Genomic DNA, 15,212 nt, shown 5'->3' on the forward strand with positions numbered 1-15,212 from the left:
GTCGTCGCCACCACTGTCACCCGACAACCTCACCCCTTAGTTCAGTTCACTCTGGAGGTTTGAAGTAAAAGTCACACAGTCATGGCACAAGCGTGGGACCCTGACATTGGGGTTTTTCTTTCTGTCTGTCTGTGGCACATTGGTTTTCACTTCCTGTTCTCTCCTTGTGATTGTCCCGATTCCCTTATACTCTCACTTCAAGTCATGTCTTCTCCTTGTTTTGACATGGGTACACTTCTCTGCTACACAGCTCTCCTCTATTCTTCTTGTATATAGCTGCTATAAAGGTAGTTTTATCAGTCTTAATGAGGATATTAGCTAGAATTTGACCATACTAGAGCATCATTATCATCATACCTGTATAGTAATGAGGGTGATGTTCAGGACGTTTAAATTAAGTTTTATTCTACAATGTTGTTCATAATGGCATGTCCTCCTCTTTAAACTGAGAAGGCAGGATATAAATATTAGGTATATTCCCCTCCAGGTGCCAGTTCTCCAATCAGCCTAGGTTCACGGGGAGCCAATCAGCCTTGGTCCAGGGGGAGCCTGGTTCCCGTGCGCTAGCTACAGTAGTTCCCATCTACCAGCTACATCCATATCCCGCCCCCTTTCTCTTCTCAACGCACTAATGGGCCTTCTAGTATCTCTAAAATGAACCGAGTTCCACATGAGAAGTGGTTCTATATCTCCAGAGAACACACATACACACTCACTCCACCGCACGGAAATGTATTTGTATTCACCCATAATTCCCCGGGCCTTAATCACTCAGATTTTCCCCCATTATCTGTTAATGGATAGTTCCCATGGAGATGTAGAGCCAAGTAAACCCACCTACTGTTTACAGCCCCAGAGCTGTCTACTCAACTCTGCCACCATACACACAACACCATAGCTTTACTCTATATACTAGTATGTCCTCTAAAAACCCAAATTATATCCTTCTCTCACCTTCTCACAATTTCAAAAAGTATTGCAGTCACAAGTAGCATTTCAGAGAGTGCGTAAGTTGAAAGATGTCTGAATGCAGGATATGTAACTGAGTCTTTCAGAAACAGCTGTGGACTACTCTGGGTTTTTATGCCTGGCAATTTCCTCAGATGTTTCTTGGTGTGTTTTCTGTGACCTATAGTACACCGTATTGCAGTCTGAAGCCTATCATCTTTAGACCTGATTGAGCACAAACAATACCTTGTTGAGAGACTGCATTCTGAGTGTGACCTCAACCTTGACTTGACCCCGATTGTAGTTTGTTTAGTCTACCGTGTTTCCAATTCCTTTTCTATGACTACTGTTTTCTAATTATTCTCACCTGATGAAAATGGCCTTCATTAATGTCTTTGGTTGACATCTTTTGTTTTGTCTCCACAAATTTGTTAGAGGTTGCTGGCTGATTTTGAGAAGTGGGTGGACTTGGTTCCTTTAAGAGGGAGCTTGTGAGTAAGATTCACTGTGCGACAGAGAGAAGTGTAAATCTAACTATCAGATTACTATGAAGTGATCCTGAATTCCCCTTTTCACTGGACCTGCTCTGAAGCAGAATTGTTAATATAGGGTAGGTAGTGGGTAGTATGTAAGGGGTAGGGGATGAGGAGGGGACTTGGCTAGGATATATATTTGAATTAAGCCCTGTAGTGGAACATACTTAATTTTGGTCAAATTTTTGAGAATACCCAATACCTGAGATTATTTGAGAAATATCAGTAGCGTCTTTCAGTAACTGTATTCACTGGTGTGCACTATAGCCACACTAAATCCTCACACATACTGTACTGCACACACACAGAGATTCACACTCTTACTCAAACCTACTCTACATACATACTCTACTATATACTGAGTTTACAAAACATTAAGAACACCTGCTCTTTCCATGACATAGACTGACCAGTGAAAGCTATGATCCCTTATTGATATCACTTGTTATATCCACTTCAGTCAGTGAAGGGAAGGAGACAGGAAAAATAAGGAATTTTAAGCCTTGAGACAATTGAGACATGGATTGTGTATGTGTGTCATTCAGAGGGTGAATGGGCAAGACAAACAATTTAAGTACCTTTGAACGGGGTATGGTAGTAGGTGCCAGGCACACCGGTTTGTGTGAAGAACTGCAACGAATGGCCCACCACCCAAAGGACATCCAGCCAACTTGACACAACAATGGGAAGCATTGGAGTCAACATTGGGCCAGCATCCCTGTGGAACGCTTTTGACACTTTGTAGAGCCCATGCCCCGACTAATTGAGGCTGTTCTGAGGGCAACTCAATATTAGGAAGATGTTATTAATGTTTTGTACTCTCAGTGTATACAAAGCTGTACTTGAACATCCAGACGAAACCGAAAGGAAAACAAACCCCAGTGTCCCAAACAACCTTCAACAGAACATTAACTTCAGCCTGGTTGCTGAAGAGTAAACACAAGAAGAAATAATAAAGGCTGTCCTTTTGGAAGAGTTTTCCTACTCGGTCTCTCCTTACACATGGGAAAGATATTAGATGTTTGTGTTTTTCAGGAGCTGTGAAATACATAAACCATGAACCTTAGGCGTGCCACCATGCCCTGTGGATATGCAGATGGACTTACTTTGCTGGTGTCAGGGACGCTTAGAGGGAGCAGGAACAGAAAAGCTCTCATCTAAAAGATTTCGCTTATGAGTGCAGGGGGACAGGGTGGTGGCAGTGGAGGCAGAACACTCACAAGTGTGGAGGGAGAAGGGAGGGTGAGGGGGGTGAGAGAGAAATATATATATATAGAGAGAGAGCTTCCAGTCCCCAGTGGCTCTGTAACTATATCCAGAGTCTGCTCCAGTCGGGGCAGAGCGGGCCAGGGTGGGGGCTCCTGAATGCTCTGTCCTGATTGGACAGCCCTGGGGGAGGCTGGGGGAACGACAGGAAGTGACCTCACCCCGATGAGGGAGCTATAGGGGCGCGCTGGCTGACTTCCTCCCTTGACTCTCACTAAGGAACAGGCTGCCAGTGTGATCCAACCCCTGCTCCCCTGCCGCATACAAACCCGTCCCCCTATACACAGTTACATTACGGGGGCGGGCAGTGCCGAACAGACTCGTGCACTCACACACTGAGTCATCCCACTTGCACTGTACTGTCTTACACACACTCTTCATGCACACACATGCAGTAACAACCAATCACGTATCTTAGATTCACAGACATATGCAAACCTCTCTCTCTCTCACACAAATACACACACACATGCACCCAAGGTCAGACGGTTGGGCAGGTGCAGAGTTATCTGCATAATGAAGCAGGTCAGGTCTCTGAAGGAACAGGAGTGTGCTCCAGGGTCAAACAAGGGCTGCACATATGGGCAAAGGCATGGAGTGCTCTGAACACACACACACACAGACGGCCAGGTTGAATGGGGATCAAAGAACTCTGTCGCTATCTTACACACATGCACTAATTATGCACACACATATGCACGCACACACGTGCACACACACCATGTCTCATCTTTCAAAGGGGAATGCACAATTACAGGGGACACAATCAACTCCTCTGGTTTCTGTGATAAAATTCTTTTTAAAATCTTTCCATCCATACCTAAGCCACTAAGCCAGACTCACACAGTAAGACAATAGCTTGTCATGTGAGCTCATTCAGACACGACCAGCTTTAAATGTTTGTTTTGAGGTCGTAGTAGAGGTTTCTCCTTGACAGGGTTATAAGGAGAAGAGGGCTGGCCATATGGTGATATAGAGCATAAACATGCTCTGTATATAATAAATGAATAGACTCACTATGCTGTGTAACACGTTTCCCATTGCCCTCCTAGAACAGCCCAGGTCGTTGGGTTGTATTGTCACTTTATATCGTATTACATGATATACAGTGGATGGTCTCCATTATACTGTAGGCAGCAAGTCACAAAAACAGGTACAGATACCTCTAATTGTTTTATTACTATACTGTACTGTTACTGTACTATACTGTAGCACATCTTATTAAGTGACTACACTTCCCTTGTAAAGATTTAAACCAATAACATTTAACCTGGTATTAAAATGCTTTATTAACATTATTTTGCAAAGATTGTTGTAATCGGCTGCCGGTTTCAGAAATTACCCATTTTTTTCTAACGTTGCCAAATGTTGTTAGTTGAGCGATCCAGCCCATGTAGTTTAATATGTGCTTTGAGCAGCGGAACAACAATTGACCATAAAAGTACAAATGGGAAAGTCACTGGCAGTGTGTGGGCTGGGGTTTTAAAACACTGGCATCTAGTTGGATCTGGGACGAATCTGTCCCGTTCATCTCAGGCCATTGTTGTTAAGATGAGTTGCGTTGCCAGATCTGTGAGTTGCGTTGCCAGATTTTCCCAAGGCCCATCCGGTAACCCCCCACTCTGATCCTCCAGGGCTTTGGATGGCCACAGCTGGTTAGGTGAATTGTGTGTTTCCGCGTCTGGTACCCTGGGCCCATGTTGTGGGCATTGGGCTGTAGAGACTGAAGGATGGGCCCTGGCCCTGGATAGGCACCCAGGGACCCTCCTTCCATCCCCCTTCACCCCCCTCTCGCTGGCCCCATGCCTGGACCCATGCTTCACGGGACAAGGGGATTTTGACAGAGTACAGGCCCAACTGCATGGATAGCAGAGTGCACTGGGTTTTTATTGGCGTGTAGTTCAGGAGATGGGCAGCTCGGTTCTGTGGAATGCTGAGTCAGCGGATCGTTGTGCAGCAAATGAGCATTAGGGAAGGTTCAGTGTCTGAACCAATGCCATTTATTTCAGCTATCAAGGTCTGAAATATCGGTCCGAGGTAATCTAATGTCAGGGAGAGACGTGTCATACATTCTAATGTGACAGGGGAATGGATGCAGACTCACAGTTGTTTTGGCCATTGCCATGAGCAATATCTCATTTCATGTATTAATTATAACTTATGTATTAGTAATAACATGAAAACACGGTTATTCATCTTGGTTGAAAACCATGAGATTGAATTCAACAGTTGTGTTAAAGAGAGCAGTTAAAATGCCATGGTGATAAAAAAGGGAAGTGTGTAAATGTTGAGATGTTGAAACATCTATAATATTCTCACTTGCTCATATTGTTTATCATTAAATGTTGATTATAAAATTAATATGTTCCCACGCTTGGCTATTCTTACATTTACCACTTTAATCTGTAAATTAGCCTACATGTTTTTTATGCATTACATCTTTCCCTTTATCAAGCTACAGTAGCACTGCACCCTACAGCCATTTGCCCACACCAAGTCGCCCACAGAAATTAATTTGCGTGTTAGCCAATCAAAAAGAGCGATGCTTGCCATGTTCAAAGTGCAAGACCTCGCCTGTGCAATTAGGCCCCACCCCACACATCCAATTTATGCCTGATGGGTCTAGATCACACATTGTATTACTGTTGTATGAGCCACGAAAATTACAGGCAGGAGCCTTTGACACAAATGTGTTGGAGCTCAATTAAATGGGAAAGGAGGAGAAAATAGATAATATATACTACCATTCAAAAGTTTGGGGTCACTTAGAAATGTCCTTGTTTTTGAAAGAAAAGCACATTTTTGGTCCATTAAAATAACATCAAATTGATCAGAAATACAGTGTAGACATTGTTAATGTTGAAATGACTATTGTAGCTGGAAACGGCAGATTTTTAATGGAATATCTCCGTAGGTGTACAGAGACCCATTATCAGCAACCATCACTCCTGTGTTTCAATGGCACGTTGTGTTAGCTAATCGAAGTTTATCATTTTAAAAGGCTAATTGAACATCAGAAAACCCTTTTGCAATTATGTTAGCACTGCTGAAAACTGTTGTTCTGATTAAAGAAGAAATGAAACTGGCCTTCTTTAGACTAGTTGAGTGTCTGGAGCATAAGAATTTGTAGGTTCGATTATAGGCTCAGAATGGCCAGAAACAAAGTACTTTCTTCTGAAACTCGTCAGTCTATTCTTGTTCTGATAAATGAAGGCTATTCCATAACTTGGATTAGCTAACACAACGTGCCATTGGAACACAGGAGTGATGGTTGCTGATATTGGGCCTCTTTATGCCTGTGTAGATATTCCATAAAAGAATCAGCCGTTTCCAGCTACAATAGTCATTTACAACATTAACAATGTCTACACAGTATTTCTGATCAATTTGATGTTATTTTAATGGACAAAAACTGTGCTTTTCTTTCAAAAACAAGGACATTTCTAAGTGACCCAAAACTTTTGAACGATAGTGTATATTCTGGATCCCTCTCTGCTATTTGTACTCAGATTATTCACCCTTCTAACTATGCTGTTTTGTGTGTTGTGTGGTCTCTTTCTCCTTAGAAGAGGGCCTGAACCATGAGTGTAAGCTCTGCAGTCAGTCGTTCGACTCGCCAGCCAAACTCCAATGCCACCTGATCGAGCACAGCTTCGAGGGCATGGGCGGCACCTTCAAGTGTCCTGTCTGCTTCACAGGTGAGTGTCTGCGTGCATGTGTGTGCTTGCACGTGTGTCCTCAGAGAGCCCCACCCACAAAATTGCATTACAATGCAAAGCAATTTTCAGAAACCTCATTGTTTGTCTAAAATGGCAAATGGTTTTCTAAATGAGTATGAAAAGGTCAGAAAGTCAGGTCAGCCAAAGCTGAAAGCAGTTTGTTGCGTGCATCTTAATATTCACTAAAATTGCCTCTAAATCAAGACCTGTCATGAGCAGAGGGATAGAGGGTAGAAGAGGGCAGAGAGAGAGCGAGAGAGATGCGGAAGAGGGAGGGTATATAGAGAGGGAGAGAGTGTGCTAGAGTGGAATAAAGAGGAAGGGAGGATGAAGGGAGTGAAGGAGGGAGAGTGAAGTGCTAATTGTGGATGTCGGTGGTGCTGATAGCTGTAATGATCTCATCTGTCTGTGTGCGTGGAGGTGGAAGGACCATGCAGGACTCCTCCGGAGAGGATAACGCCCTCCTTCAGTGTCAACAGGGTTAACTATCTCTATAATGAAATCTGCAAAGTCGTTAACTTCTCCTCATTCTTTCTTTTCCCCCTCTCTCAGCTCTTTAGCTATACTCGTTATTTTTCACTCTTTTCCATCCCTCAGCTGTTTACTCACTTCACTCGTTTTTATCTCAGTATTTTTTCATCAGTTAATATTTAGAATTGATCAGGTCTCATCATTTTACTTGTCTCATATTTTCACTCCTCCGCTCTTCTCCTCTTCATGTTCAGCTCTTCTCTTGTCCCATTGTCCAGCAGATGCTCACTCATTTGGCTTGTTTCTCTCGCTTTTTCTCAGTATTCACCCCTTCTCTCATACCCATCTCCTCTCATTGCTGTTTGGCCTTATCTCGCTTTTAGCAGCAGCTTATTGATATTCCCCCCCCCTCCCCCTCCCCCTGCCGGGTCAGGCCGTTTAATATACAGAGCATGCTTTCTTCATCTGAGCCTTCATTTTCTACAGGCTGCTTTGACAGACAGGTCCCCCTTCTCCCTCTGCATCCATATCGATCACGGCGGCAGGCGCAGGAGAGAGAGAGATGCAGAGAGGGAGAGAGAGAGAGGAGAGCGGGAGAGAGGATGAGAATGTGAGCGAGAGAGAGAGAGAGAGAGAGAGAGAGAGAGAGAGAGCACCCTCAGGACAGTGGTGGTAGAGCAGACACACAGAGACGGGGGACGGGGGGGTGGATGGAAGTGGTGGACCATGGGGAGTATGGATGGAGAGACTGAAAGGCCTGCTACTGTTGAGAAAGGAGGGAGGGGACAGGCTGAGACTCAGATCACACTAGCCTCCTCAGGCATTTTCTGGATAGGGAGAAATGGGTTGGGGGCAGTTGTCTGTGAGACCCAGTCTGTCCTTGAAAACATTTATACCCATTAAGATGGACTCAGTGATACAAGTCTGTATCCAAATTTTCCAGTTTACCCGGAGAGGCATGTCTGTGTCGGAGGGGCAAAATTACTTGCAGTTATTCATTTGAGTTATTCACCACCTGGATTCGGTCTTATGTAGTAAAATTTGATTTATTTAGTATTTTTACATTGGATAAAAGTAGAGACTCAGAGCTACAAAATGGTATATCATACACATCATTTTTGAGGAACAATGGGAAAGTAATTCTGCTTTGAAAGTTGATACACTTGTAAACTCAGTTTTGAGAAAAGGGCCTTTGAGTGTGGTGGTACCTACTGGAGAGCTCTCCTTTGACTACACCCATTCAGCATTGTTCACACCCTCTTAAGCCAGCCCCACACATCTCTTTAAGGATTCACATGAAGTCATGTGCTAAACAGTGAGTAGTGTAGTAAAGTTAAGACTAATACTGGTAGTAGCCTACAATAAGGGAAAATTCCAGGTAAACAGAGTGTCCAGATATTTTATAATTATTAGATAACGGTTACCCAGACACACTTATCTAAATTGATGGGTCATGTGAAAGAAATGCTATAACCCCCAGGCACATCCAGTGGTGGAAAAAGTACTAAATTGTCATACTTAAGAATAAATCATTTCAAATTCCTTATATTAAACCAGACAGCTGTGTCCAGTCCAGGTGGTGCTCATACAGGCAGACCATCTATGGGAGAAATAATGTCAGTGTTGCGCCCGACAGTCAGAATGCTTCTTGGCGACAACAACACCAGGCTCCAGAGCATCGAGGCTGTAAAATAGGGAATAACAACAACAAAAAATCGGAAAACATTACAACCCTGCACAATGTCAATTCACCTCCCAAGTTTAGATAAGAAGAATAACCTCATACAATGTAATGAAAAAAATATTTTCACCTGAAGTGCTGGTACTGCTTGATCTGTGGCAGCGGCCTGAAGTACGGAGTCAGGTGTTTATCCCAGCCATAGCTTTCCACCAGCACCGTACGTTCCTCCAGTCCAACCAGCTGTGGGATGTTGACCCCTATCACAGTGCTGTCCTTTTCACAACACCAGCAATCTCAGACAAAGTGTTCACTCTGGTCTTTCTGAAGCGCTGCTTGATGAGACCGAATAACCAGTCGTGGGCAAACTTGGTGTGACCTGGGATCAGGAAGTGAAGGTACCAGAGCACAAACTTGTTCTTGTTTTGGTCACTGCAGTTATCACAATTCAGGTCCACACGTGTTTCCCCAACTCTGTACTTGGTGAAGAAATGGAGCACGTAGGTGATGACTCAGCTGCTACCTTTGCTTGCTTGGGCCAGCTCTCTTTTTGATGGGAGGCATTAGACCATTCTCCTTGTATGACTGGTGGAGGAGAGTCAGGCGTGTTCTACTGATACTGAAAGAAAAGTTCCAGATACAAATATTTTAGCATTATTATACAATAGATGCAAAATGGCATTCTGAGAAAACATCACTAACATTACACACAATTCAATCATACACGTTACTAGCAATACAAACCGATTGTCATAATTAAAGTTAACCAAATAAATTAGGTTCAACATTAATGTTAGCTAGCAAGCTAGCCATCTAACCTCAGCTAACTTTAGCTAGCTAACAGCAAGTTTTAACTTTGGGTCTTTTGTTTAGACATGTCACGTTAATGTTAGCTACTGTAGCTAAAAAATGAACTATAATCCCAATCCATTGAGTAACATTACTAGCAATACAAACCGATTGTCATAGCTGAAGTTATTCAAATAAATTAGGTTCAACGTTAATGTTAGCTAGCAAGCCAGCAATCGAACTCCATCTGGCTAGCGAATCATACACGTAAATTAATGTTAGCTAGCAAGCCAGCCATCTAACCTCAGCTAATGTTAGCTAGCTAACAGCAAGCTTTAACTTAGGGTCTTTTGTTTAGACATGTCATGTTAACGTTAGCTAGCTAAAAAAGAAACTATAATACCAATCCATAGAGTAACGTTACTAGCAATACAAACCGATTGTCATAGCTAAAGTTAAACAAAAAGGTTAGCTAGTAAGCCAGCCATCGAACTCCAGCTGGCTAGCTAACAGCAAGCCTTAACTTGAAACGAAAACAACTTTCTGACAAAATTAGAAACGTATAATATCTGAAACTGTAGCTAGATTCTTACCCATGTACATGGATGAAAGCTTCACGGCAGACTGCAACCCCTTTCATTAAATAAGACGTCCTGTGTCGTTTCCGTTTAGTTTGTACAGCTTGTTTAGCCCGTTGTGTTCCACTGATTTCAAAACTAGGTCAACTTCTTCCGTGACAACAATACTGTTGATCACCGTTTCTTCCCCATTAATGGCATGAGAAGACTAAAGACTCAATTAAAATGTTTTGACCTAAATCAGGGATTTCCTCATTGTCTGATTCATTTTCAGACTCAGAGAGAGTCAGCATGGCACGATCGTCCTCCAGAAAGTAGTCCATTACAACTTTTTCCCACTGACTTTTGTCGATAGCGCCTGATAAATTTAAGGCAGCAATGTTATTGAGAGCAGTAGCAACATATCTGTAGTTCTCCATGGCTAACATTAAATCTTTAGAAAAAACTGCAGTAGAAAGGATTATCTACGCATAACGAAAAGCTCATTTTAATGACACAAGATGCTACACTGCAGATCAATCTGAAACTCATCTCTCGGCATGTCCAGCCCACACATTATCATGGCTAGTGGGAAGGTTCCTTACTTTTTTCTTTGGCTAAACCAACTAGGCTCGTCATTTAAGAACTTAATTCGTATTTAATGATGGAATAAAAGTTTGTTATTAACCTTTCTAGGACACGCGTTCCGCTAGCGGAAACCCCCCCCCAACATTCCGCTGAAAAGGCAGCGCGCAAAATTCAAAAATATATTTTTTTTATATTTAACTTTCACACATTAACAAGTCCAATACAGCAAATGAAAGATAAACATCTTGTTAATCTACCCATCGTGTCTGATTTCTTAAATGTTTTACAGCAAAAACACAACATATATTTATGTTAGCTCACCACCAAATCCAAAAACCACAGCCATTTTTTCCAGCCAAAGATAGCTTTCACAAAACCCAGAAATAGAGATAAAATTAATCACTAACCTTTGAACATCTTCATCAGATGACACTTATATGACATCATGTTACACAATACATTTATGTTTTGTTCGATAATGTGCATATTTATATCCACAAATCTCGCTTTACATTGGCGCCATGTTCAGAAATGCCTCCAAAATATCCAGAGAATTTTTTCTTTGGCTAAACCAACTAGGCTCGTAATTTAAGAACTTAATTCGTATTTAATGATGAAATAAAAGTTTGTTATTAAGGCACATGAAAGTTCACATGTTCGAGAAGGCATTTCTGCCAAAAAACGTCTCTCCTGTGAATTCGTGACTTGCGACATACGCCTAGTTTCCTGAATCAGGTCACAATTACACTCTAGTCTGGTAGAGGTAGATCCCATTTACAAAACCAGGAGAATGGACAGACCATATAGGACCTGGTAATGAAAAACATAGGTAATATAGTAAAGGAAGAAGAAGAAGACAACTTTGGGGAAAGCTACAGTACAGCTCTGCAAATCGCAAGTTGTGAATGTAAGATGAAAGGATGGAGAGAGGGAGGAGAAGGGGAAGAAAGCTGGGGAACGGAAGGAGGGTAAATGGGAGTGGAAGCGAGGAGAGGAGATGAGAGGAGAGGAGAGCAAAGAGGTCCATAAGCCCCTGGATGATGAGATAGAGTGAGGCTGACTCTCCCAGGACAGCTTTGACAGGTTTCAGAAGTGGGGGAGCCTGCAGCTAGAAGTGTCTGCTCTTCCCGCACCCTTAGGAGTGGCTGCGAGGGGCTGCCAGGGAAAATGTGATTGGGAATATTAAGACAAACAAAACAGGAGAAAGTGTTGTGGGTGTTCCCCCATTATGTCACAGTAGGCGAATGAAAGTCACAAAACTCCAAGATGTTCTTTGTCTTTTATTGGAAATAGAAAGTGATTTCTGTAGTCCATCCTTTCATTCCTTCCATGAACTGCCAGTCTCTTCCGTTGTTGTATCAAACAAAAGTTTTAAAAAAGCATCTTAAAATTAAGCTTATTACTAACAATGAAATTACATCAATCTGAGAGTACTGACTCACGTTGCCGGAAAATCTATAGCTGTCCTATCATGAACTCCTGGGTGTGAAACACAAGTAAATAAAACAGATAAATAAATACATAAAAAAGATGAAAGGGAGAATAAAAGCAGGATCAACTTTTCTCCCACAAATAGCTTAGTATTGGTGATGTATGTTCAGAGAGAGTGAGAAAGAGAGACAGCCTGCAGAGAGGACCGTCCACCCTGCCAAAATAAAGATGAGTTGGGGCCCGTGCTGGGGCCCGTAGTAAAGGAGACGTCTGCCATGGCGGAGGCCCCTGAGATCTAATCAGAGGGCTTAATATCCCCGACAGCCAGGAGACCTTGGCCCCTCTGCCCCGCCGCCTCAGCTCAGACCAGCCCCAGACCTGCTCACTCATTCGGCCTCTACTCACACAGCCAGAATAGTCCACAAAGTCGTATTCCTCGCTCTCTCTCACACTCGCTCGCTCTCTTTCGAACGCACTCGTTTTCTCACTCTCTCTCTCTCCCTCTATTCCCCGTCTTTCTTTCTCGCTTTTTCCCTCTCCCTCTCTTTCCTTGTCTCTCTCTCCCTCTCTCTCCCTCTCTTTCCATGCCTCTCTGCCTCTCGGTTTCTTGCTCTGTATCTTGCTTCCTCTCTCTGCTATTACTATGGCCCTGTGTAGCCATTGATAGGGATAGTTCTAAACGCGATGTGCCAAAACTCAGTGTCATAAAAAAATGCGCCCACTTCCCCAATGTTAAAAATATTTTCGCACAAACCTCGCCTTGTATTGTAAAACATTTTTGCGCACCCTCCCCGTCATAAAATTAACTCAAATTAATGTTTCCGACCACAAATAACAATAACTTTAGTGACGCTGTGTTTATAGATGTGGATATCAGCTTTGCCACTTCGGCATGCTTTTGTGGCACAGTCGATTACACACAAGGCTATGGGCCAGAAGATTGAGGGTTCGCCGACCACCACAGCTCTCCCGGCCTGTTTCATTAGACCCACACTACGATCAGAGCCAGCTGTAGACAATGATCAGCTAGGTGGAAATCAGATTTTCAACATTTTGATGTTGTATTTATAATTATATGTGCAACAAATTATCCACCAACAGTTTCTGTGCCAACGCACCACAACCAATAAGCAAATCATACTGACTTTGGGTGCTTCAACATCATGGTTTGCATTTTTAACACCACAATCTGGACAGGTTGGATGCCTGAATTATATTTTGAACTAACGTGCGTATGTAGCCTACAGGAGACTTTTGAAGTAGCTTAATCAGATTAAAACGTTGTGTTTATGGAAAGGGGATACCTAGTCAGTTGCACAACTGAATGCATTCAACTGAATTGAACCCAACCCCTCTGAATCAGAGAAGTGAAGGGGGCTGCCTTAATCGACATCCATGTCATTAGCGTCTGGGGAGCAGGTGTTGTTGGGGGTTAACTGCCTTGCTCAAGTGCAGAAATGCAGATTTTTCCACCTTGCCGGCTCAGGGATTCAAACCAGCGACCTTTTGGTTACTGGCCCAACGCTCTTAACGTTATGCTACCTGTCTCCCCTAAAAGGTAATCCATTTTAAAAGTTAAATGACAAATATTTAGGCTATATTGAAGTGTTAGGTTCTAGGTGCGCGAGGAATAGCTGCTCGGATCGGAGAGGAGGCAGAGCACGCATGACGCTTTCCTAACAACTGGGCCTGCTGGGAGCATATGTGACCACATTATTATAGCACGACATAGGAGAATGATGATCCGCAACAGACAGCGCATCTCAGGTCTTAAAATACAGCCAGACTGGCCTGGTATTGTGACTTTATATGCCTTATAAACTGTCCAGAGTAGACCCACAACTGATAAAAATGTAATTAATGGGATGAAATATTCAAATCACAGGGCTTTTGTACCGTTATTCAAATGACAATTTCACTGCAGTTTACAGCCTAGAGTAGAAGTTTGTACTCACTTGAAAACAATAAGGCAATTACTCATTGCTATGTAGTGTTGTAGACTAGTCTAGGTAAGATAATTGTCCCTAAACAACATCAATAGGGGAGCTTTTGGAGCTGCCTCTCCGCTTTTAACTGAACATTGTTGCAGCTTTGAATGATTTTACGTGTGGTATCATTGTTAGTTAGCATATTGCAGATCTGGACAAACGATCAACCTACCACTATTGTCATTATAAAAGGTGGATAGAAGGCAGGATAGACAGTTAGACTGGTAGACTATATTGGCATGTGGTATAGTTAGTGTTTGGAAAAGTGCAGTGCATAATGGAACCTCCACAACACCTTGATATAGGGGAGGTGCATGCAAGCAGATGAGGACATTTGTCTAGAATGGAAGAAATGATATAGTAAAACCTGCAAATAGGTGAATGTAAACCTGGGGGAAAATGCATTATAAAAGTTAAATAAAAAGTTAGACAACACTCCCCTATTAGCCCACTGGGTGTTTTTACTCATAGTGTTACATTTTCTGATGATCAAGCTGTGAATGCATATTTGCCAGGGATATGTTTCAAGGATTGGTACAAAAGTACCAATGACTTCAACCCACTGAATATTGATGTATGAACAAGGTCTGTAGACATGTTAACATCATGATATGAGGAGCTCACCTGACACCTCTCTTGTGTACTGTATTGTAGGTAGGCAGGTGTGGGATCTGGAACCCAACCCCCAGGTGAAAGTGTTTATTTATAACTAGGGAAGTCATTGAAGAACAAATTCTTATTTACAATGACGGCCTACTTGTAAAGTCCCCTAACCCGGACGACACTGGGCCAATTGTGCGCCGGCCTATGGGACTCCCGATCACGGCCGGTTGTGATACAGCCAGGGATCAAACCTGGGTCTGTAGTGATGCCTCCCAGCCTTGAAGCTTTTTTTTGTCGTAGGGATTTCTCTGCCTCCCAGTCCAAGACTGATAACTCACTGTTGTTGGTTTGATCTGTTTCTATGCAGAGCAGACAGACAAAACCATGGCTTTAAAAAACAGCTATTGTCTGCTAGCCTATTTTCAGTTTTAAAAAATATATCAAAAACACAATCAAAGCCACAATCATTGTAGCCTTTTAGAACAAAGTAGTTGTATAGTTAAAGTGTTGGATATTCTCATGTTGTAGTTAACCTTGGGATAAAACAAGGCTGTTGTGAATATAACATCCAGCAAGCTGTCTCTATCTCTGTCTTTTTGTCCTTGTGTTTTTAAAAGTGTGCCATAACCCATAACCATAGC

General features: G+C 42.7%; 1 protein-coding gene and 1 long non-coding RNA gene across 6 annotated transcripts in view; one reads left to right on the forward strand and one right to left on the reverse strand.

The window, feature by feature from the left end:
* LOC129814002 (zinc finger protein 521-like) overlaps positions 1–15,212 on the forward strand; it is a 164,040-nt gene that overhangs the window by 117,625 nt on the left and 31,203 nt on the right. For 4 of the 5 annotated variants that reach the window (XM_055866720.1, XM_055866721.1, XM_055866722.1 and 1 more), the window contains exon 6: positions 6,314–6,445. In XM_055866720.1, coding sequence (XP_055722695.1) covers positions 6,314–6,445 — 132 coding nt within the window. The remainder of the gene's footprint in view (positions 1–6,313; positions 6,446–15,212) is intronic. The other variant, XM_055866724.1, reaches the window with a different exon arrangement.
* Positions 7,965–10,499, reverse strand: LOC129814003 (uncharacterized). Its single transcript, XR_008753214.1, has 3 exons — positions 9,998–10,499; positions 8,749–9,234; positions 7,965–8,621 (listed from the first exon to the last, which is right to left on the reverse strand). It is a non-coding gene; the product is annotated as an uncharacterized LOC129814003 (long non-coding RNA).

The sequence above is a fragment of the Salvelinus fontinalis genome, chromosome 17, assembly GCF_029448725.1.
Source record: "Salvelinus fontinalis isolate EN_2023a chromosome 17, ASM2944872v1, whole genome shotgun sequence".
Classification (NCBI taxonomy): Eukaryota; Metazoa; Chordata; class Actinopteri; order Salmoniformes; family Salmonidae; genus Salvelinus; species Salvelinus fontinalis.